The sequence below is a fragment of the Octopus bimaculoides genome, chromosome 3 (assembly GCF_046866305.1).
Source record: "Octopus bimaculoides isolate indiv1 chromosome 3, ASM4686630v1, whole genome shotgun sequence".
Taxonomy (NCBI): Eukaryota; Metazoa; Mollusca; class Cephalopoda; order Octopoda; family Octopodidae; genus Octopus; species Octopus bimaculoides.
In genome coordinates, this window is record NC_142930.1 from 158,011,856 (window position 1) to 158,034,485 (window position 22,630).

The following is a 22,630-nucleotide window of genomic DNA, read 5'->3' on the forward strand; positions in this document are numbered from 1 at the left end:
TTAGTTGATTTCTGTGGCATTAAAGTCACATTTTTGTTGTTAGTCTAGATGTATAGTTAAGATTTCTTGCTTTTGGCTTTCCATTGTTAAATATTAGCTTCAAAAAAGAAGCAGGTTTACTGAAAAGTATTATTATTGACTTAACTTTATATTTATTCTATTTTTCTTTAAAGAAAATTTACATTTATCTCATTTCTGAATTTCATTATATTTTTGCAAACAAGAGGATTTAATCTTAGTACTTAAGAGGAACAAATTATTAAGGGCAGCAATTATTATTCACCTCATTCTTTTATTTTATTACCTGTAATATGGAAAAGGTTCAGTGACAAAGCATATCACAGGGTCAAAAATGAAACCCAAACTATAGAATGTTCAGCTGAAAGTTAACATTTGGATCCATTTGCCAATTTCAGCCTCATTTTTTTTTTGTATCTCATTCTGCTTTGATATAATTCTTTCTTGACATATGCTTCTTACTCTACTTTTCTTAACCCTTGTATGTTAATAAAGTCCACAGCCTGTAAACAACTACAAGGTACCTATCCTAGAACATCCTCATATGAAGCAGACAATTTGGTTTCCACGTCATTGCATGGTAGCCCTTCTTACTGCTTTTTTCAGACATAAAATAATCACTTGGTAATTTGCCAAGTAGAATGTGTCATAGTAGTAAACATCAAGTAAGCTTTGGATAAAGTCTTGTACAATGCACTTTGTATTAAACTAAATTTTAAAATGCTTAGAGATACTGCTAACCTCTATGGAAAAACTAAATTTTCTTTTTCCTGTTTGCTCTGATTAAACAACCATTAATCTAATAGGTCTATACTGCTTAATACTTTATTCAGCTGTTTCTAGTCTTCATAGCTGATCTTGTCAATGCCTTTGAAAAATAAGCTAATAAGCTATGTATATCTACTGTTAGTATGACACCATTTGTAGCTTTAAGATTTGCAGGAGAGAGAAACTTAATGGCAGGTTGTTTGAACAGTATGAAGAAAAAGACTAGATGTCTGGAAGATAAAATGTAAGTTTTATCTGGAAGACAAAATGTGAGAACATAGAGTTATCCAGAAGAAAAAAATCTTAAAAATTTGGATGGCATTGTGAAGATTGTAAATTACTTATGAAGATTTGCAAGTAAGGAAAATATTACAACAAACATTCTTGGGGTGTGTGAAAATAATATAATCCTTGATAATTAGGCAAGTATACTAGCAGGATATTGCCAATTTATCCAAGCAAATTAAGCACACAAATGTTTGTATGTATCAAATAACTATTTTGTCACAAATACATATCAAATGCTTCTTATAAATTTATTTAGGAACTAAGTTCACACAAGCATGTCTGTGCACATCCTTGATGAATAGGTGGAAGAGAAATTATGAGAACTTACATGTACCTTATAATACAGTCAGATAAATTGTGATGTCTGGGGATACCAGGCAGGACTTTAAGCATGAATTTTTAAAAGCCTGGCTAATGAGTGAGGTGCATTCAAAATGTGAACACTTTTAAACGACTTGTGTATGGCTTTGTGTTTTAAAAAAATCCATAAATTCGAAAAACTTTTACAAAAAATTTTCAATAGTAAGCAAGGATTTTAATTAGACAAGCATGTAAATGTTTATTTGTCAGCTTGTTATATAGCACCTATTGAAAAGAAATTGTTTAAATCCTGTGTTTGTTTTTTTTTTCTTTCTTTTTTTCTCCCTGTCTTTTATTTGATACACATGAAGGTGCAGTAGCAAAGCGCTACTTTGTTGATTGTAATCAAATTCACATGTAACCCTATTTCACCTAGTTTACATCTTACTGTGCTTGTAACATGGTAGAGTACCAATCAATACTGCTATAATTGCTGCTTCTACTGCTGCTGATGTGCTATTAAAGAATTGTTTAATAATTAGATCTAGAAGCATACTTCTTAAAACACAACTGCACTATATAAAAAAAAAAAAAGAGTACTTTTTGTAACAATTTGTGTTCAGCTTAAATGAAATTAATTTAAGTGAAATCAAAATGTCAGACATTAAATTATTTCTGTCATTAATTTAGGTGTTACACACAGTTAGAGAATACTTTTTAATGTATGAATAATAAAAATCAATGTTCATTATGGTATTATATTAATGTCATGTCAATGAAACTGTTATAAGATTCATGTTTGTGTTTTTGCTTTGAAACAGTAGTCCTTGTTAGCTCAAGCGTGAGTGGCTAGTTGATAGCTTAGCAGAAATAAGAAAACTTAACAAATCAGATTTAGTCTTATTTTGACCATTTACTTCTCTATGGTACTTATGTTACTGGTTACAGAACAACGAAAAACTCAGTTGGCAAGATTTGGTGTTAAAACTGTTAGCAGCTCAGCTATTTGTTAAGCAGAGCCCATCAATTGAATCATAGCCCTATTTTAAGATCTACCAAGCTAAATTTTATTTTTCATACGTTCCCTTTTTTTTTTTTCTTCTTGGTGTAGGAGAAATCATGTTTATTGTTACCAATTGTTATCCTTCTTGCAATGGACCTATTTTCATTAGAAGTAGGTCATGGTATGGATGGTCTAAATATTTATGATTATAGGAATATTTTTTATGCTTGATGTGGTTGTTAGCAGACTGTTCTTTCTATCAGAAATTTCTGAAATCATATGATTAGATTTTCCTGACAGCATAACAAGTTATTGTGATGTCAATTGTGCTGATTTACTCTCTATAAAGATTATTCCTTAGAAAATTCTTTCTGCAATAATGGTTAACCAGTTGAATCATCAAATGTTTTCTTTTTATTAGTTTTTCTTTTATTACTTCATTAAAGCATTTACCATTTTACTCAGAGTGCAAAAAATTACTGTGCATGTTAATTACAATGTGTAATTCTAGGAATATCATTTTCAAATATGCATTTTCAAAAATTTTTTCATTAACAAAGTCAGGAATAAATTAACTTTCCAGCATCATTAAAATGGAAAACATTCTTCTCAGAAGAATAATTATTGTTTTCTTTGTCAAGTTCAGCTTTATGTAAGGGAAAATATAGTTTCAACTCCAGTATATTATGGGTATTCATTTTATTGCCCCATCTCCTTCGTCTTCCACAATCATAAAAGTCAAAGCTGAACTCAAAACCTTAAGAAATAAAACTTAATATCATAATATATTTAGCACTGCTATCTTTGTTATTCAGAGTGAGAATAATTATTGATTAGAGTATGTCCCAATATAAATTATTTATACTAGATTTATAATTGACTATAACAGTTGGCTGAGCTAAACTCTCTCTTTCTCTCTCTTTGTTATTATTATTATTATCATTATTATTATTATTAATTATTATCATTATTATTGAGTGAGAGAGCAGTGCATGCCATCAAAGTGAAACTGGGGTAAAATTTACGAAGCCCAGTATACCTATCATGACTACCCGTCTGATAAGGGTACACCAGGCACATGCATCTCAACCATATGTGCACAACATAGTGGTCTCATATCAAGATAAACAGTGCATTACCTTGCAGGTGGGACCCAGTTAGAATTTTCTTCAGGTCGAGTAACCCATCCTGCTCAAAAGGCCCTTGAATAAAGGTTGTTTAAGGATGTGGAATGAAATACCCATGTTTCCAAGGGTGAATTATCCAAGCCCCAAAGAATTCCTCTCAACACATGGCTATGATGCTCCCCCACTACTTCTGCTCATGATCAGAGATGCACATATTGTCAGCCACCAAGGGACATACTCAACTAGTTAAGGTCAAGCAACTGACAAACAAATCTGTGGTATTGAGCAGAATATTTGCTGTAGCCCATCTTTTATACCAAGACAAACAATGTACTCAACATGATAACATTTCCAATCAGTTAAGATCAGAAGCCATGAGAGCCACTGCCTGGTACTGCATCAGGACATTTATTATTAGGGCATTTATTATAATTATTATTATTATTATTATTATTATTATTATTATTATTATTATTATTATTATTATTATTATTACTACTACTACACAACCTATAGAAGTTACTTTGATCTGTTCTGTTTGCTAACTGTTATCCCTATCATTGTTTCCATCTTCATAATTATTCTTTTGAATTTATGTACCTGAAAATAGAGATTAGTAACATTGGCCTGTCTAGCTGAAAAGTTGTTCAGTGGCTTATAGTACTGAGTATAAATCCTACCAAGGCATCCTTAGTGTTACTGACTGAACTATCAAGAATATTTGACCTTTTGCCAAACATCTAAAGCCTGCACATTGTTGCTTGGTCTGCTAGAAATACTTACTGAATTTCTTTCATCCCAAACCTTTCTGTCTTAAAAAGGAAGGGCTCTTTAGATAACATATTCTTAGATATATTTTGTCTGAATAAAAGACAGAACATTCATGACTGGAATGCTTTTGATCATAAATCTGCTCTGCTGGGGCTAATCCGGAGATAAACAGCAAAAATGATTATTGACTTTCTTTAGAAATAATACGGCTTTGACACATTCCCTGTGTTCTTATGTTTACAAGGGTGGAGGTGCTTGTCTCCCCCTTGTAAACATAAGGACACAGGAAATGTGTCAAGGCTGACAGGAAATGGTGCAGCTTCCTAGGTCTAACTAGCAGTAGTATTATTCCCTTCAGGGGACTATCAGATTAAGCATACAACTACTTTATTGACTTTCTCTTTGGGTTGTCTTTTAGTGATAGCTCCACTATCTTATATATAGGGATCAATAATACTCAACTGCAAATTATATAATAACTGTTGCTATTTCACACCGTTGTCTGAGAACTCAGTCAAATTTTCTATTGGAATATTGTATATGAGTTGCACTGAATATTTTTGATTTATATTTCAATGAAAAATGTTTCAGAAAATGGTTATTTAGAAATGTCTGTGTTGAAGTAAAAAATTTAAAAAACAAGCTCTGTTTGAAGCAATCTGTACAAAGAGATATTTTGGATAAATCACAGGTTAAACAAAAGAAAAAGAAGCTTTTATGAAGTTCTCAAAAAAATATTTCCAAGATATCGAATTGTACTATCATAGTCATCAACATCTTTTATTTTCCTTATTCTAAATCCAATTTAGTTAAAAGAAACTTTTGTTCTTTTCTGTGCTAACTCCATGTGTTTTTTTCCCTTCTATTATCGATGTTTCTGAAAGTACTTTTTTTCTCAGAAGTGAATCAAAATATTTGAAATTGATACACTTTTAGCATACACTATATGTTTTAGTAATTGACTGTTTTATATGATAATCAGCAGCAAAGTGATATGATTCAAGAATGGGAATTGATGTACTTCAAGGCTATTTTATTGCAAGGAACAGAGAAATTTAAGTAAAATAATAGAAAGCTACAGTAAAATAAATTACAGTTTTTAGTTGTGTCCTTCCACATTCAGAATTCAAGTGCTTTATTGGTTGACTTATATTTTTCAGGCCTAAATGCCAATAATATACTGAAATACAAGTGAATAATTATATTGCTTAATTACTCCTATATATTTAGTATTGTACCAGATTTATTAAAAACAGATCAATATTTCATTTGATAAATTATTAGTTTAATTCATGTTTTTTACAGATCAATTCTCACCTCCTTTTTTTTTTTTCAATTATTTTTCCAGACAAATGCAAGATGAATTTGATAGCTACCAACAAGCAGTAAAAAAATTAAGTGAGGAAACCAAACAAGTAACTCCACAAGATGAAGGTGCTGTCTGTCAAATCTGCCATAAAACAAAATTTGCTGATGGTGTTGGGCATAGTTGTCACTACTGTCACTTAAAATCATGTGCCAGATGTGGTGGCAGAATTACAATGCGTGGGAATAAGGTATTTGAAATATTAATGAACATTCTTCTTTATATTTACAAAACGTATTTCTCTTTTAATGAAAGTTTGAATTTACCCAATATTGTTATATAACAATATGTGCCAGGTTAAATATTTTATAGTTTTTAGTTTGAATCCTCTCAATACATTTCTTATATGGTATATTGGTCTATAACTCTTTGGAGCTAACTTTGTATTTGCCTAATTTTTAATCCCACTAATTATCATTGTGCACTCTTTAACATCATTTTCCCTCATCCAATATATCCAACTGTGACATTGTTGGTGCCACTGTTTACATTTGCTTGAATATCAACCCCCCCTCCTTCCTCGATATCTTAGACACTAGGAAGTTCAAACTTTGTTTTATCAATAGTTAAAATAAAATAAAAAATTTTTTTTTGTTAAAGTGAGGTATTTGTTTAATAAACAACAATCCAACTATATTCTAAGTGCCATGTGTTGAGCTAGTTATATGGCATATACAATAAACTGGGAAAGGTTGTGTACCTTTCTTCATTTTCTGAAATGAAAACTGAAATGCAATATAGATACATAGTAACATAGCAATATAGTTCATGTCAAATTTGGTGGCTATGATACAAAATATATTCTTTTCTACTCTAGGCACAAGGCTCAAAATTCTGGGGGAGGGCACCAGTCGATTAGATTGACCCCAGTATGCAACTGGTACTTAATTTATTGACCCCAAAAGAATGAAAGGCAAAGTCGACCTCAGCGGAATTCGAACTCAGAACGTTAACACAGACGAAATACTGCTAAGCATTTTGCCCGGCATGCTAACGTTTCTGCCAGCTCGCTGACTTTTGATACAAAATATACTAAAAAAAAAAAAAAAAATGAACGAATATGCAGAGAAAATGTTCTGTTTTCAGTCATTAACTTTTTGGTTAATATTGGCTTAAAAAAAATTTCTGATTATGTAATCAAATACAAAGTGATGCACATCAAACATTGAACCTGGCATAGTAATTAATTATCTGCAGACATTTGCCAATTCTTTTGAAGACATAATTAGCTCCGAGATTAGCACATCTAAAAGGTGGAATTATTTTATGTATGATAACCTTTAACAATGGTATCAAATTAGCATAGACTTCTCCTCTATCAGTTATCAGTAGTGAACTGTCTTGTCCAATGTTTGGTATAATCTTCAGAAGCTTTTGATGCCATACTCCTGTGCAAATTTTTCTCTGAATAAAACCAATAGCATTCGGGAACTTTCAAAAGATAAATAACTACTAACTGCGCCATATCAAGGTTGGTCTTTGGTTAAGCTCAAATTACCACATATCTTACAATTGTCTCTGCAGTTGTTGATGATGCCACATCGAGGGGTTTGAGGGTTCCAGTTGATCCGATCAACGAAATATCCTGCTCGTGAAATTAACGTGCAAGTGGCTGATCACTCCACAGACACGTGTACCCTTAACGTAGTTCTCAGGGATATTCAGTGTGACACAGAGTGTGACAAGGCTGACCCTTTGAATTACAGGCACAACAGAAACAGGAAGAAAGAGTGAGAGAAAGTTGTGGTGAAAGAGTACAGCAGGGTTCGCCACCATCCCCTGCTGGAGCCTCGTGGAGCTTTAGGTGTTTTCGCTCAATAAACACTCACAACGCCCGGTCTGGGAATCGAAACTGCGATCCTATGACCGCGAGTCCGCTGCCCTAACCACTGGGCCATTGCGCCTCCCGATGCCACATCATTAAAGCTGATAAAGCTGATCATAATCCAGCCCTGATTAAGGACTGAACCTACAATTGTATATAGGACCACATTGTTTAATATCTTTTTTATGAAAATGGTACAGTTCGATTTGAGAGAAAATTGTTTATAAATCCAAAAGCATGCATTCATTATAAACATACTACGTTATATCCTAAATAATATTGTGTATTTGATAGAGAAGCTTTTCAAATACCAATACAATGTCCTCTGTTCCCCTAATTTACCAACTTTATGCCTTTTTATTTTATTTAACTATTGTTGGTCCATTGCTGGAGGAAATCTCAGTATGCCATTGCTGATTTATCTATGCTGGTTTTATAGCTCCTTGTCTAGACTGGTCACTTGCATTTTGGACTGGGTGTTCTTGTAGTTAGGTGATTAACCTTTATCTTCTGCACATTGTGCTGGAGTGGCTGTGTGGTAAGTAGCTTGCTTACCAACCACATATATTTTCAAACTCTCTGAATGATGTTATTTTTCCCCACTGAAGTTATTTTTCTCTTTTTAAGCTTATCTTCTTATTTTCATCACTCCTTTATCTTTTTCTCATTCATTCTGTCAGCCTGTACCTGTGAGTGGCAAGGAAGTCAAAGATCTCAGTGGTCAAAACGTCACTGTAAGTTTTACAGTCAAATGTAATGGATTAGATGTAGTCTTGCACTTTGTTGTTGTTGTCTGCTTTGAGCTTGTTTTATAATCTGTATTTCTCAAATTGAGCCCTAATACTTTGCTGTTGTTTAAAAATTGAATTTTTTTTTTATTATAAAATCTGTCTTATCTGAAGCATGCAAGCATGGAAAATTACACATTAAAACTATTCAAATAAAAAAAAAATAAAAGAATAATAACATGATCCTAAATTGTCTGAATTCTTAATTTTCTGTCACATTGTATCAGACATAACCATATCCTGTGACCATTAAGGATTATTGAAGAACCTCCTTTGTGGCATTTTGTATTCTAATGGTTATTAGCATTGTGGCAAGTAGATTTAGGAACAGTTAATGCATGACAAGATACAAACTCACAACCCATCAGCTAAGTGACTGATTCAGTCAGCTGATGCACCTTATTCAATGCACCTTGTTCAAACCACTTCATTTCAATCACTGGTTTGATGATAATCAAGTCAGAGATTGTATCTTTGGAGAATAAAAACCAAAAGTACTATGGTTGATGTTTCTTCACTTTAAAGTGTTTTTGATTATTATGTTTGGGTTGATATTTTTCTATTTATTTTGTTATGATTAAGTTATAAGAAAATTCAATTTGGCTGTTTAAATAATGCTTTTATTGTAAATTTGCACTGCTGCAATGTTTGAAATGGTATTTCAGTTACATGCATTGACACATTTTAAAAGAGACATCAGTGGACCAGTTCTGTTTTTGTTTTCTTCATATTCCACACTTGGGCTAAATTTTATTTCCTTTTTGGTGCTTTAATAAACTGCTGACATCACCTTTCTAAGTAGCTTAGTGGAGACTTACTAAATAAATCTTGAGATATTTTCTAGCTTGTTGATGCCTATTTTTTTAATTACTCAATTTTTTTTTAGCTTATTTAATATCTAATATTTTCATGTAGTTAACTAATCTCAGTAATAACCCAATTAGTCATGTTCAATTTCACATAATTAAGAATTTGAAATGTCATTTCAATGTATCTCAACAGACAGAAACAAAAAGTGACATATTAAAAACCGTTTCTTATTTTGATTTTCAAGTTTTTAAATTGAAATGGTTTTTATCATAATTATAATAAAGTCAGTGTAATTTAGTGGAAGAAAATTCTGTGAAGCACGTGGCATGAATTAAATGAATAAACAGCCGACTGGGATCATGTGACTGTTTATAGATTATCAGAAACTAACACACTATCAATTTACATTATTATTATTTGTCATGTTTATTGAGATATTTGCAAATATATTTTATGGAATAGTTCCAAATAAAGATTGTTAAATAACAGTATTTTCTCATAAGGAAGAAAGGAACATATTTACAGTGAACATGTTCAGTGTAATTACAGTTTGCTTAAATTTAACTGATTCTGGGGTGGGGAAACATTGACCAGTCATTTATCCAAACCTACATTGGCTGGTTCTTTCATAGTTTTAGACTTAATCACAATATCCTTTTATATTCTGAGAATAGAAAAAAATCCAAGTTTTGCCCTCTGCACCTAAAGCCTGGAAAGAAACTTAATATCATTACCAAGAATGTGGCAAAGGTGATTGTAAAAGCTCAGTCTATGGGAGCTTGACGATGCTAATAATAAGAATAATGGTTTCTGTTATTAGCCACTAGGGCCAGAATAATATATTAAAATGTCATCGATATGATTTCATCTATAAAAATATTTGGATTAAATACTCTCCTAAATGCTAACCATTGTTTTTAAAATAGTAGTAGCAATTATTAAATGAAGTAAAATGAGTTAGATATTATTTTGGTGTACTACATTCCACTAAAACATGTCTTTATACTTTTCACAAGTTTTCTTGTCAGAAGTTCATCACTCCAGGTGTCAGCAGTTATGTAGAAATCTATGTTAGAATGTCTTAATAGCAGAGCTTTTGTTGACTATATTTGTATAGTAAATGCTGGTCTTCATTTAAGATACCTTTTGACAACTGCATTATCTATTCATTAGCATGCCCTGCTAATGAACAGATAATGATGAAGCTGATGACTTAGTTCTTATGGTTGAATTTGTGGTAGGTTTAGTGAAAGAATCTGATGTAGAAGCAAAGACTAGAAATGAGAGGCTTCAAAGTAACCTTAGCAAAGACTAAAGTATTTGCAATCAAGAAAGGAAGCAGGACCTTGCTCCCATCAAGGAAATGGTTCTGTTCAATATATAGAAAAATGGTTATATAAGAATTCCTTGTAGTGTAGTGGTGGACTTTCAGAGAAGGTAAACTTCATGTGCAGTCAGTGCACAAGGGCCATTAGCACTTGGAGCTCACAGAAAATTGATTCTCTCAAAGGCATAAAAGGTTTTTTTTTTTAAGTAGTTTATAGCTTTTGTTAACTAGGAAACCTAATTAGTAGTGGGGGTTAGGGTTCAATAATACCTTGAATATGAACAGGCTGGAGAAAGTTCAAGGAGATCTTAGCTATGTTGGTAACAAAACCATTTTGTCTTGGAACAAAGGGCAAATAATATGAGGCTTTTGATACTGCAAATCTTCAAGTGAGATGTAGGCCTTGAATGCAAAGGATTTGTGAAAACTAGAAATAAATGAAGTGACCATGCTGTTTTGGATGTGTAATGTTAGTGTGCATGAATGATGAATTACAAGTTAGCAGAACAAAAACTGAATGTTTGAGAAACCAAATTTTGTGTGTAAGAGAGAAGACTGTTGTCATTGGTATGTGGTGTGTATGGAGAAGGACAGCCGATCAAGAAGTATTGTTACTTTCAAAGTGAATGAGATTTGTGGAAAAGAAAGACCAGGGAAGACTTGAGACAAATTGAAGAAGACTGATCTAAAGATGCTGCATTTCAGATGAAGATAATAAAGGACTGTGTCAATTGACAGAAGATACCCTCACATGCACACACACAGTGTCAGTCTTCCAACACATGCTGCAAATTGTCCTAAGGATGACCATTTTAAGACTTGATAAATAACACTAAATGCCCAAGAACTGTGCAAAAGCACCAAATGCCAGTTAAATTAATCAGTTATTGCCTGTCATTTCTTCTTAACTTGTTGCTAAGCACAGATGACTCGTGTCAGTGACAACATGAACCAGTTTACATTGATGCAAGTGATATTTGAATGGGTCTGCTGTGAATTTTGTGTGGTTGGATGGGGTATTTTTGAGATGTCAGTAAGATACACAATAGTTTCTTCTGGGCATTTGTCATTATTTCACTATTTAGAGTTAAGAAGTACTGATGATGAGTACAAATGATAAGCACAGAAGATGAGTACTGGCTCATACCTTTAGGTATAGGGCACTAACCTTTGAACAGATTGTTGTTTTCTGATCACTGTATGTATGCATAACCACATACTCACACAACCCGACCACATGATCCACTCGTCCCTAGACACCTATCATAAAATTATTCACATACATATACACCTTCATATTCACATATATATAAATGAAAACGTGGGGTGAAGAAAGGAAAGCTGATATCACGATGAGATCCATAGAAGAGATGACAAAAGATCAAGATGATTGGTGATGTGCTGTGCTCAAGAAGACTCCATCATCACTTAAAACATGAAGGCCTAAAAACATTAGACTTATGATGGGGTACAAGCAAGGTTTATTGTCCAGTGAATAAGGATATTCATAAATGGGCTGGTTACACCCACTGGCATAGGCCATGGGCTATGATCTCACTTAGCTTGTCAGGTCTTCTCAAGCACAGCATATCTCCAAAGGTCCCGGTCACTAGTCATTGCCTCGGTAAGGCCCAATGTTTGAAGGTCGTGCTTCACTACTTCATTCAGGTTTTCCTGGGTCTACTTCTTCTACAGGTTCCCTCAGTGCTAGGGTGTGACACTTTTTCACACAGCTGTCCTCATTCATTCACAACACATGACCATACCAGTCATTTGGACGTCCTGGAGGAAAAGAAACATGGTCATGTGAAGAAAAGAAAGATGGACGATGGTCACGTGGGATTTGTTGTGTAAGGCCAGAACAATGCAAGAAGGTACAAAGTAAACTATAAAAGAAAAAGAAAGTTTCAGTTTTACCTTGTATTTCTATATTTTGAAGTTATAACCCTTTCTTCAAGACATTTGGAAAAAGTGTGGGATGGTAATGTTATTGCTCAGATGTGTGGAGGAGAAAGGAAGAAGGTGTCATGTGCAGACTGGTATTGCTATAGTAACCAGTCTGCTTTATGTAGTTCCTTCCTGTTGTTAATGGTTGGTCTCAATTTGTTGATAAGGAGGGCTTCCATGATTCTGAGATTGTTTCTGTTGCATTGAGTGACCCTGATGGATACCTTGAAATCCTGGATCTGGCACTTCTTTAGGTTTTCTTCTATTGACATATTTATGTGCTCTTTTATTTGAATGTTCATTTTTCTGATAGTACTCCCAATATAAGATACCCCACATTTACTGCAGACCACTTTATATACCACATAGGCCCTCGAGTATGTTTTGACTTCATTGATGAGGCAATTGGACACACACACACACACGTTTCTCATCTGGTTGAAACAACTATCAGTTTTACTTCTTACACAAATACATGTTCATATGTTCATCACCTGTTTGTGTTTCTCTACTATCTCACTGAGCTTACATTTCATTGTACTAACATTGACTGTAACAGCACTGAAAAGAAAACACAAAAACACATTCCTGATTGATTTTGGGATGGCTGGTTAAGGAGTGAGCGTTCATAATGTTACTATATGCAGTACTAAGTAAATAGATGTACATTACTATTAATGTAGTTAGTGTTATACAATTTAGTATTCTGCATATTTGATTTAGCTGTTGTTTTACACTAGATATCCTTTTTTATCATTGACCATTAGGAGAATGTACTGGGTATATTTAGAATACTAGCACTAGAATGGTTGTTACATAAAGAAAGGATTACATCCTATATTGATTTTTCTAAACAGATTACCTTCGCTGTCGCATAAGGCATCCTGTCTCTCCTCTATTGTTGTTAGGGAAGTTTCCCTGAACACTCTCATGGGTAACTATATAGAGACAAGTATAAATTATTTATCAAATCAATATCTCTCTCTCTGAGTGATATTGAAAAGTTAAGCCAATCTTGTAATCTTATACATTTATCCATAAAAACCTAAGGACAATATCCTTGATATTAATAAATAAAATGAAGTCATATGATTAATGATTAGTCTGCTGGTGTTGTTTCAATTTTTATATAATAACAAAATGAAGTAGTAATTTTAGTAATTAAATTAAAGAGATATATACTGAATGCCATGTAATATATATATATATATATATATATATATATATATATAATCAGACTGGAGCCTGGTGTTGCCATCCGGTTTCACCAGTCCTCAGTCAAATCGTCCAACCCATGCTAGCATGGAAAGCGGACGTTAAACGATGATGATGATGATGATGATATATATTATAGTTTCAGCTCAGAGCTGCGGCCATGCTGATGCCCCGCCATTAAGATTTCTTAGAAATATTAAGGAAATATGTAGTTGATTGCAATGGCCCCAGAAATGACTAGGATTTATTTTATTGATCTTGAGTAGAGGAATTGTGAAATCTATGCCTGTGGGATTGTAAATTAATACTTTTTATTTCAATTTACATTAAAAAGGAACAATTAAAAAAGGACAAAAATTAATATTTTCTTTATTCTTAATATTTTGATATTTCAGTTGGAGAATGAAAAAAATAGTTTACTAGTAATTGCTAACAATTCACACAGAAAAGGGAAGATGATTTGAACAAATTAAGAATTAATTACTCAAGTTATTTTATATACTTCGGGAACAAACATTCTGACTTTTGTTTGTAGGCAAGAGACAATAATGGATGTATGTTTTTGCTCTATTTGACCTTCTCAGCATAATACAGTTTATGCAAACCTTAGATCATTCATTTCTATCTAAAAATTTTCATGCATGGCTGTGTGGTAAGAAGCTTGCTTTCCAACCACATGGTTCCAGGTTCAGTCCCACTGCATGGCACCTTGGGCAAGTGTTGTCTAACTAGAGCCTTGGGCTAACCAAAGCCTTTATGAATGCATTTGGTTGATGGAAACTGAAAGAAGCCTGTTATATATACATGTGTGTGTTTGTGTCTATGTTTATCCCCTACCACTGCTTAACAACTGATCTTGGTGTGTTTACGTCCCCTTAACTTAGCAGTTCAGCAAAAGACATCAATAAACTAAGTGCCAGGCTTTAAAAAAAAGTATTGAGGTCGATTCATTCAGCTTAAAATTCTTCATGGCAGTGCTCCAGCATGGCTGCTGTTTAATGACTGAGACAAGTGAAAGGTAAAATGGATCTCTTTGCTTGTAAAGAAAGATCAGATTTCCCTTCCTTTTCCTTTTCCTTTCCCCTTCCTTTCCTTCTTAATTTCTTAAGATTATCCACCCCTTTCTTTTAAAATTGCTGACAACTAACGCTATATCATTTTTTTTTTTTTTTTGTTCTCCAACTTGAAATGAAATTTCAATAAATTTAGATTTTATTGCATACAGCATTCACTACAACAATCTTCAACTTAATTAACCAAATTCATCAAGTGGCCCTTTTGAATTATTAATATTTTAAGTGTTTTTCACTGAAGAAATTCATTCAAACTGGTGAGGTTTTACTCATAGATTAATTCTCCTGCACAACAGGTCTTGATTTCATCAGTAGCATAACTCTTACTCTATCTTCCTCGCCTAGTATTACTCTGTTCATCACTAACACACAGATAGTTGTACACCTACATATGGCTACATGACTGACTGTCATTTGCATCAAGTGGCCAGTTTGCTTCTGTTCAGTTGCTATTATCGCAGCTTTGATTTTTGGCTCAGACTGAAATATTCTTTATTGACTGATGACCTTGTTATTTGAATGGAACAGAGAATTGGCTGAATCACATGACTGTTCTTGTAGCTATTTTCAGCCAATCAGGCTCTCTCTTTTTACTCTTTTACTTGTTTCAGTCATTTGACTGCGGCCATGCTGGAGCACCGCCTTTAGTCAAGCAAATCGACCCCGGGGCTTATTCTTTGTCAACCTAGTACTTATTCTATCAGTCTCTTTTGCCGAACCTCTAAGTTACGGAAACGTAAACACACCAGCATCAGTTGTCAAGAGATGTTGGGAGGACAAACTCAGACACACAAACATGCACACACACACACATATATATATATACATACATATATACAATGGGCTTCTTTCAGTTTCCATCTACCAAATCCACTCACAAGGCTTTGGTCGTCCCGAGGCTATAGTAGAAGACACTTGCCCAAAGTGCCACACAGTGGGACTGAACCCAGAGCCATGTGGTTGGTAAGCAGGCTACTTACCACAGAGCCACTCCTATGCCTGTTTACTTTTGGCATGTTCCTTTTTCAGTAACTAGATTTTGGAGCCCATCTTCATTAATATAAAGAACCATTTTTAATCAAGAAATTAGATTCAATCATTTGCAAAGAGACCCTGCACACTTTGACATGAATAGTTTTTGTACATGCACTCAGAGGCTCATTTCAAAAATATTGCCCAAACGACCTGAACATTAGTTTCAAGGTTCATCCAAGGCTGGGACCATGGGCCATACGTCCCCTGACCAATTCAAGATCACAACATATAGGTACACTGCGGCATAATTTCTTTTCCTCAACAGGCCCTGGCCTGTTTAACATTGTCCCGAAACAGATAAAAGAGGAAAAGGATCCTATCAGCTTTACACGGAGTCTAGACAGATTTCTTCAAGGAATACCAGACAAGCCACCCATACCTGGATACAACTCACTCAATAAGAACTCACTACTTGAATGGACCATAGACCAAACTTGACTGTAAAAAGGATTTAGATAATCCTATCAGGTGGTGCTATTAAGTTAGACATGGCCTGGACCAATCTTTGGTCTAAACATATCTAAGTTTATCTAACATTTTACTCTATTATCTACAAACTTGATTAACAAACTTTTACTGCAAATACTTATTGCTGGTAAGCAATAACTGATTACAAACTATTTCATCAAAAACACGGTTGAGTTAATATGCTGCAAATGCTCTATCTTTCAGGCTGTTACATTCTGTCAACACTCTTTACTCTACAACACTTGGTGAACAATACATCATGTAGATGATTTATAATAAATAGTATTTTTGTAAATACAATACACACTAGTTCTGCATGTATTTATACTTGTACACCGAATGCTTACTATTGTCTTTAATTGTACAATGTTCTTCACTGCTGTTATTATACATTATACACTGGATTTAACATATTCCAGTTATTTCTATTAATGTGATTACTCAATTTCATTTATTTTTACCTCTATGCTTATGCTTTATGCATAACAAAAGGTAAAATTATGTATTTGATATTTTTTTTTTAAGGTTTTAAATGTTAGTTGCTTGTATTAAATATTTGCTGATCACTTACATGATTAGTAAAATGTTTTGAAATATCAGACAATTTCAGTCACTTCTATGAATTATCTATATGATCTTTTCAGTTACACGACTAAATACATGATAGTATGTTGTTTAAGTTCATAAATAGATCCAGCTCTATAGTAACCTTACGTAGTAATTTTCACTTTCATTATATATATATCAAAGTAAAATGTCTGCTAAATTTATTTATAGAAACTAATTTCAGCTTCACATTCTTTCTATAATTAAAATATCATAGATCAAATATTTAATGATGTCATAAAATTAATTAATAATGTTTAAATTTCCTTTAATTTCAAAACTTCAAACTACATACAGTATTTATGTTGAATTATCTCACAGTAGGCATCATGATGTTTTTCAAAACCATAAAAATCCAATCTGATGTAATTGTTGAGGATTTAATTCTTAATGACAGAATATACAATTTATGTACTGCTATTATTTAGCATAGATGTATATTTTTAGCTCACAGTTGTTTTTTTGATTTATTGTTTTTTTTTTAATATTTATGTGATTCTTTTCTATATAAAAATATGATGTCATATGATGTTGAAACTGTGATGACATTTGGTTGTAATTGATAAGGGTTTGAGCATTCCACATCCATTGTATATCTTTTTCCTGGTTTTCTGTATACTTCTTTGTTGTTCTTTTGTTCCACATTTCTGTTATAATATCTTAATATTTTTATTAACAGGTAATATGGTCATGCAATTTATGTCGTAAAAAGCAAGAGATTTTAGCAAAGACTGGGGCTTGGTATCATGGCGGTATGGCACGACCTGTTGCTCTTGATGTCGGTGATACCGCTTCTGGTAGTGAAACAGCTTCTACAAAAACAGATGTCAGCCCACCGAATGAAAAGAAAGCAAAGATTTTAGCAAAACAACAAACTGACAATGGGGCTAGTTCTGAAAAAGAAAATATTGATAAAAAGTCTGTTTCTCGATCAGGGAGTTTACAAAACCGTGGTTTAAAGCGTCAGTATTCATTGTCTGAAGTCCAAGGAAATAAGCAAAACGATTTGAAAGATCGACCAACAGATAATACCAGTGGAACTATTGTATCTGAGAAAGAAAAACTTCGAGAAAAAGGTCAATTACAAGACCGTGGCAGAGACGTAGAACGTGGACCATCTGCTCGAGGAAGCAATGTTGAAGGATCAAAACATCATGATGGGAAAGTACATTCAAGAGAGGAATCTGCCAGGCGTTATGATAAACGTTCAGACAGAGATAAATCACACGAAAAAGATGAAAGGAATAGGGAAAAACATCAAGGACGTTTCAGGGATGGTTCTACTGATAGATTTAATGATGAAAAACGTGTAGATCATTCTGGACGAGAAACTGGAGATCATTACCATGAAAGAGATCAACGAAAACCTAGGGATTCATCTCGAGAACCCTCGAGAGATAGATTAAAGTAAGTAGCTTCAATTTTCCTTTTTATAATTAAATTTTAAAAATATTGGTCCTGAAATTTCATATTTTAGTTGTTTTTTGAGTCATCGAAAAAAATAAAACAACAGAAATAACACACCAAGATTTCTTACAAATATTAAGGAAATATGTAGTTGATTGCAATGGCCCCAGAAATGACTAGGATTTATTTTATTGATCTTGAATAGAGGAATGGTGAGATCTATGCCTGTGGGATTGTAACTTAATACTTTTTATTTCAATTTACATAAAAAAGGAACAATTAAAAAAAGGACAAAAATTAATATTTTCTTTTTATGATTCTGTAATCTATTATCTCATTTCTATTACACACTATTATTGTTAAACTTTATGCATGTATAAATTATCTTGGGTATTATTTGAGAGAAAGACATTTTTTTATAACTGTGTAGCAGTTGTTATTGTTTTAAAATATTTCATGATTAATGAAACAATTTCATCATCAACATTTTTATATTCAGTTTTCATTGATGACATGGGTTGGCCAAATTTGTTGGTATGGTTGTGAACAAATGAAATAACAAGACTGGCACTATCTGTGTCAGTCTCCTTGTCTTTGGTCCTGACACCACTTCATCCCACATCTTCACTTTTACTCTGCTTCAGGTACCCTTCACATATTTTGTTGTCATACCATCTTAGACAACTCTCTCTCTCTCTCTCTTTGATGTAGGCTAATATTTCATTTTCAAATGAAGCATACTTCACACTATCTGAATTTAAAATATGTAGTATTTAGATCTGTATTGCAATATTTTTCTCATTTTCTAGTTTAATTTCTTTTCTTTTTTTTTTTTTAATTATGAAAAGTTGTTGTCAAAGAAAGTTATACAACATTCATGAATTTTGAAAGCTCTATCTTACTGGTGAGGCTGCTTCAGGTTTTATGTTCTAAACTTCTGCAGATTGAAGATTGTAGGAAAGTATAATCCAAGAGGGAGCCCAGTGAGCTGAAATTTTGGAATTAGAAGACTAGGCAAAGCATTTAGCTTGGGGGTTTGTTGTGTGAAACTGGCAATGGAAAAGATAGAGAAATAAAGTAGTGCATCTGCACGGCAGTAGTTATAAAATACTTGTGAATAAATGCTTTCCTGTCAGTCAGATGACTTCTTTTTATGTATGTAGTACCATCACTCTCCTACATATATTAGAAACTGAACACAACTGAAGTATTTCCTGGCCTTAACAAAGAAACCTAGTCTTTGAAATGCAACTTTTGCCTGTACAGTTTGGGTCAGTTTGGCAAACTGCAGTTGATAGGCTGCATGTGACCTGCAGAACTTTCCCAGTGACAAACCTAATGAAAAATGACCTTGAATTTTTTTAGTAGTGCAGCTCTCTTTATAATGAGCTATGTCTCATGTAGCATGCTTCTTGAGAAAAGTTACCCATGCTTCGCTTAGATTGTCCTGTTATTATTAACATATATTTTGAATTCTTTACGGAAACAGGGTAAATTTCATGTATCTAGAGTGTGTGTAAATGGCACCTGTGTGTGGATGGTTTAGGATGAGTGAAGGATTGTTTCATATATGTAATAGCATATGTTGTAGAAGTAACAGTGAAATACAGTCAAAGGCTTAAGGGCAGCAGCATTGCTATCATGAAAGTTCTCAAATCAACAGACCGTTGTTTCATGATATAGGAAAACAGATCTCTTGTAAATTTGGGTTCACAGAAACCATACTGGCAATTGTTGAAAAGGGAAAGAGAGACTTCTGATGAGGAATTTAAAATGGCAAACTAGTAAAAAACAAAAAAAAAAATCAGATATTCTAATGTTGTTCATAAAGGCTGCTTTGTTGCAAAAAACTGATCAGTCAGTCAGTTAAGAGAGTTCTTAGATTCTTAATCTATTTACTCCCTACCTGTACTGTTATATTGGTGAGATGTTCTCTTAGGAACACCTCACCATGAAATAGTAGCTTTAAGGAGACTTGATCATGTGGAAGGTGAAATTGAAGTCAAAGCAAGAGACAAAAACGTTCGATTTTGCAATTGGAGTGCATCTGACAGAAGCTGGATTTTTCTGCAGGAAATGCTGCTGAAATAATCATTAAGAAATTAATTAGATTCATCTCAGAGTTACCCTCATATTTATACTAAAGTAATATATCAAATTGCAATGCTGTTTTAGTGTCTTTACATGTGAGAAGAAAGCTTATTTGAATAAGTTCATGAGATTTTTAATTTTCCAAACAAATTACATTTATCATATTTTCTATATTACTTCCTTTAAAGAATTTTTGTATATATTTAAAAGAGAGAAATTTTTTTTATTGTTAAAACTGGTTTTTTAAATGTTTAAATATAACAAAAAATAAACACAAACTATACCTTTGTTTGCTGTCAGCTTTGTTTCAGTCTCTATAAGGCATATACTCAGTTCAGTAAAACTAATTCAAAAATCTTCTTCACTCCACCATATATACACAGTCACTAAGCACAAAATCTTTTCCAACAAAAATAATTGATCCCAATCCCAATAGTATCCCTTCCAATACCTCCAAACATCGTGCTCCAGGGTTAATCTTACACACTTATCAAATTCTTTAACCCTTAAGGCTTTATAGTAATCAATTCAAGTTTATGGAAATATACTACACGTTTCATCCCCATAAGGAGCAATCATTCTGACTACCAATTTCATGTCTCACTTCTAACTACTCAAAATCCTAAACAATCATCTCTTTCATTATTTTGTGTCTGTCCAACCTTATAGACTACCACCAATGGTATTTCACTCTTGAGAACTTTGGTAATGCTGTTGCTTTGACATAGGTAAAACCTTTCTCTGGATCTAGCATAAGAACCTCAAAGCTTACTTATTTTTCATTGCCTGTCTCTCATTCCTTGGGTCAGTTTTTCTCTGCCAGCATGTACTGATAGAGCTCTTTCCAACCTAACCATGGAGTACAACTGTGGTGTACTCCATGGTTTGGTCATATCTTCGAATTTCATCTTTCTGTAGATCACAATATGCTTGCAATTAATTCTAACACAACCTATGCAGATGATGTCATTTTCACTCTCTAATTATATACACACAGCTTTCATTTGCATGCTCGACAAACTCTAACTACTTCCATGAACAGAGCCCTATCCTTCAACGAGGACATGACAATCTAATCTTTAAAAGACTGTTGCTACATATTGTGGAAGCAATTCCATAACAGTACTTTTCTCTACTTGTGAACATTATGCAAGTGAAATTATTGTTGATTACAAATGTTTGGCTCCAGAACATCTGATATATTTAATAGTGGCTACATAGCTATAACATGGTCTGAATTGCATCTTAAAGATTAAGTTTCCTCTATAGGGCCAGAAAGTACTTTGCATAAACTCACTTGTTGATCTATTCAAGGCTCAAATATATGCCACATACTGTACTCACTTAGGACTACTACTACTACTACTATATACACAAAATATAGGAGACTAATATCCAGAAGAGAGTAATCCAGTTGATTGACAAAGATTCATTCACCAACATGCTACAATTGTTAATTCATAATTATACTGTATCTTCTCTCTGGTTATTTTATAGCTACTACAATAGTCTCTGCTCTGCTAAATTAGTTATTTACATCCAGGTTAATGTGAGACATCAGTCTCTTTTCTTAAATTCCATACTGAGCACTTTACCTTATCAAATTCTTCCATTGCCCACATTTTTCTAGAGACATTAACCTATAGATATTCATTTCACTTTAACCACAGTAATTTCCTGTGTAGGAGGCCTTTCAAAGATCACAAAAACAATTGCTTGTCTCTGTCAAACTTACAAAGAAAATTATTTTATTCAAGTAGAAATGCATGAAGACAATTTTTTTATATCGAAAATGGTTGAAAACTAATGATTATTTCTTAAGTAACATTAACTGTTATGAAATTCTTGAACTGGAGTTAGAGTTGGGAAATTAGTTTGTTAATAAGAATTTTAACAAAAGGTTATGTGTTGGTTTGTTTGTAAATAATGCATAGATATGATGTGATTACTGACCTAATTAATTTTGCAGATTTTAATTCTTTTATATTATAATCAATAGATTTTTCAAAAGCTGATGTGAAGGATTTTATTTTAAAATTTCCTGATTAGTTTTGTATGCTTTGAATAATTTTGTCATACAATAATTAAAACCCACTAACATCTTAAAAATTATATATGCACATTACTTATGTCACTATAAAGTAGTTTTTTGTTTTTTCTTAAACTGTAGCAGTCAATGAATATTTGTTTGACTTGAAAACAATTTTAGTTTAATGGTTTCTATAAAATTTTTTATGGCAATCATATCACCTAATAATAACCTGCTGTCTTAAATGACAATTAACTTAGCCAAGTGTCAGTTTTAGGCCTCCATGATTGGTTGTCTGAAATTGTTAGACTTAATTAGCACTACTAATTGTTTCAATCTTTACCTAGAAGTGTGAAATGTGCATCGCA

General features: G+C 33.0%; 1 protein-coding gene across 21 annotated transcripts in view; it reads left to right on the forward strand.

Moving 5' to 3' along the window:
• LOC106883284 (regulating synaptic membrane exocytosis protein 2) overlaps positions 1-22,630 on the forward strand; it is a 272,841-nt gene that overhangs the window by 62,426 nt on the left and 187,785 nt on the right. For 19 of the 21 annotated variants that reach the window (XM_089349850.1, XM_089349857.1, XM_089349852.1 and 16 more), the window contains exons 2-4: positions 5,624-5,831; positions 8,147-8,200; positions 17,415-18,142. In XM_089349850.1, the coding sequence (XP_089205976.1) occupies positions 5,624-5,831; positions 8,147-8,200; positions 17,415-18,142 (990 nt within the window). The remainder of the gene's footprint in view (positions 1-5,623; positions 5,832-8,146; positions 8,201-17,414; positions 18,143-22,630) is intronic. The other 2 variants (XM_089349855.1, XM_089349868.1) reach the window with 1 other exon arrangement.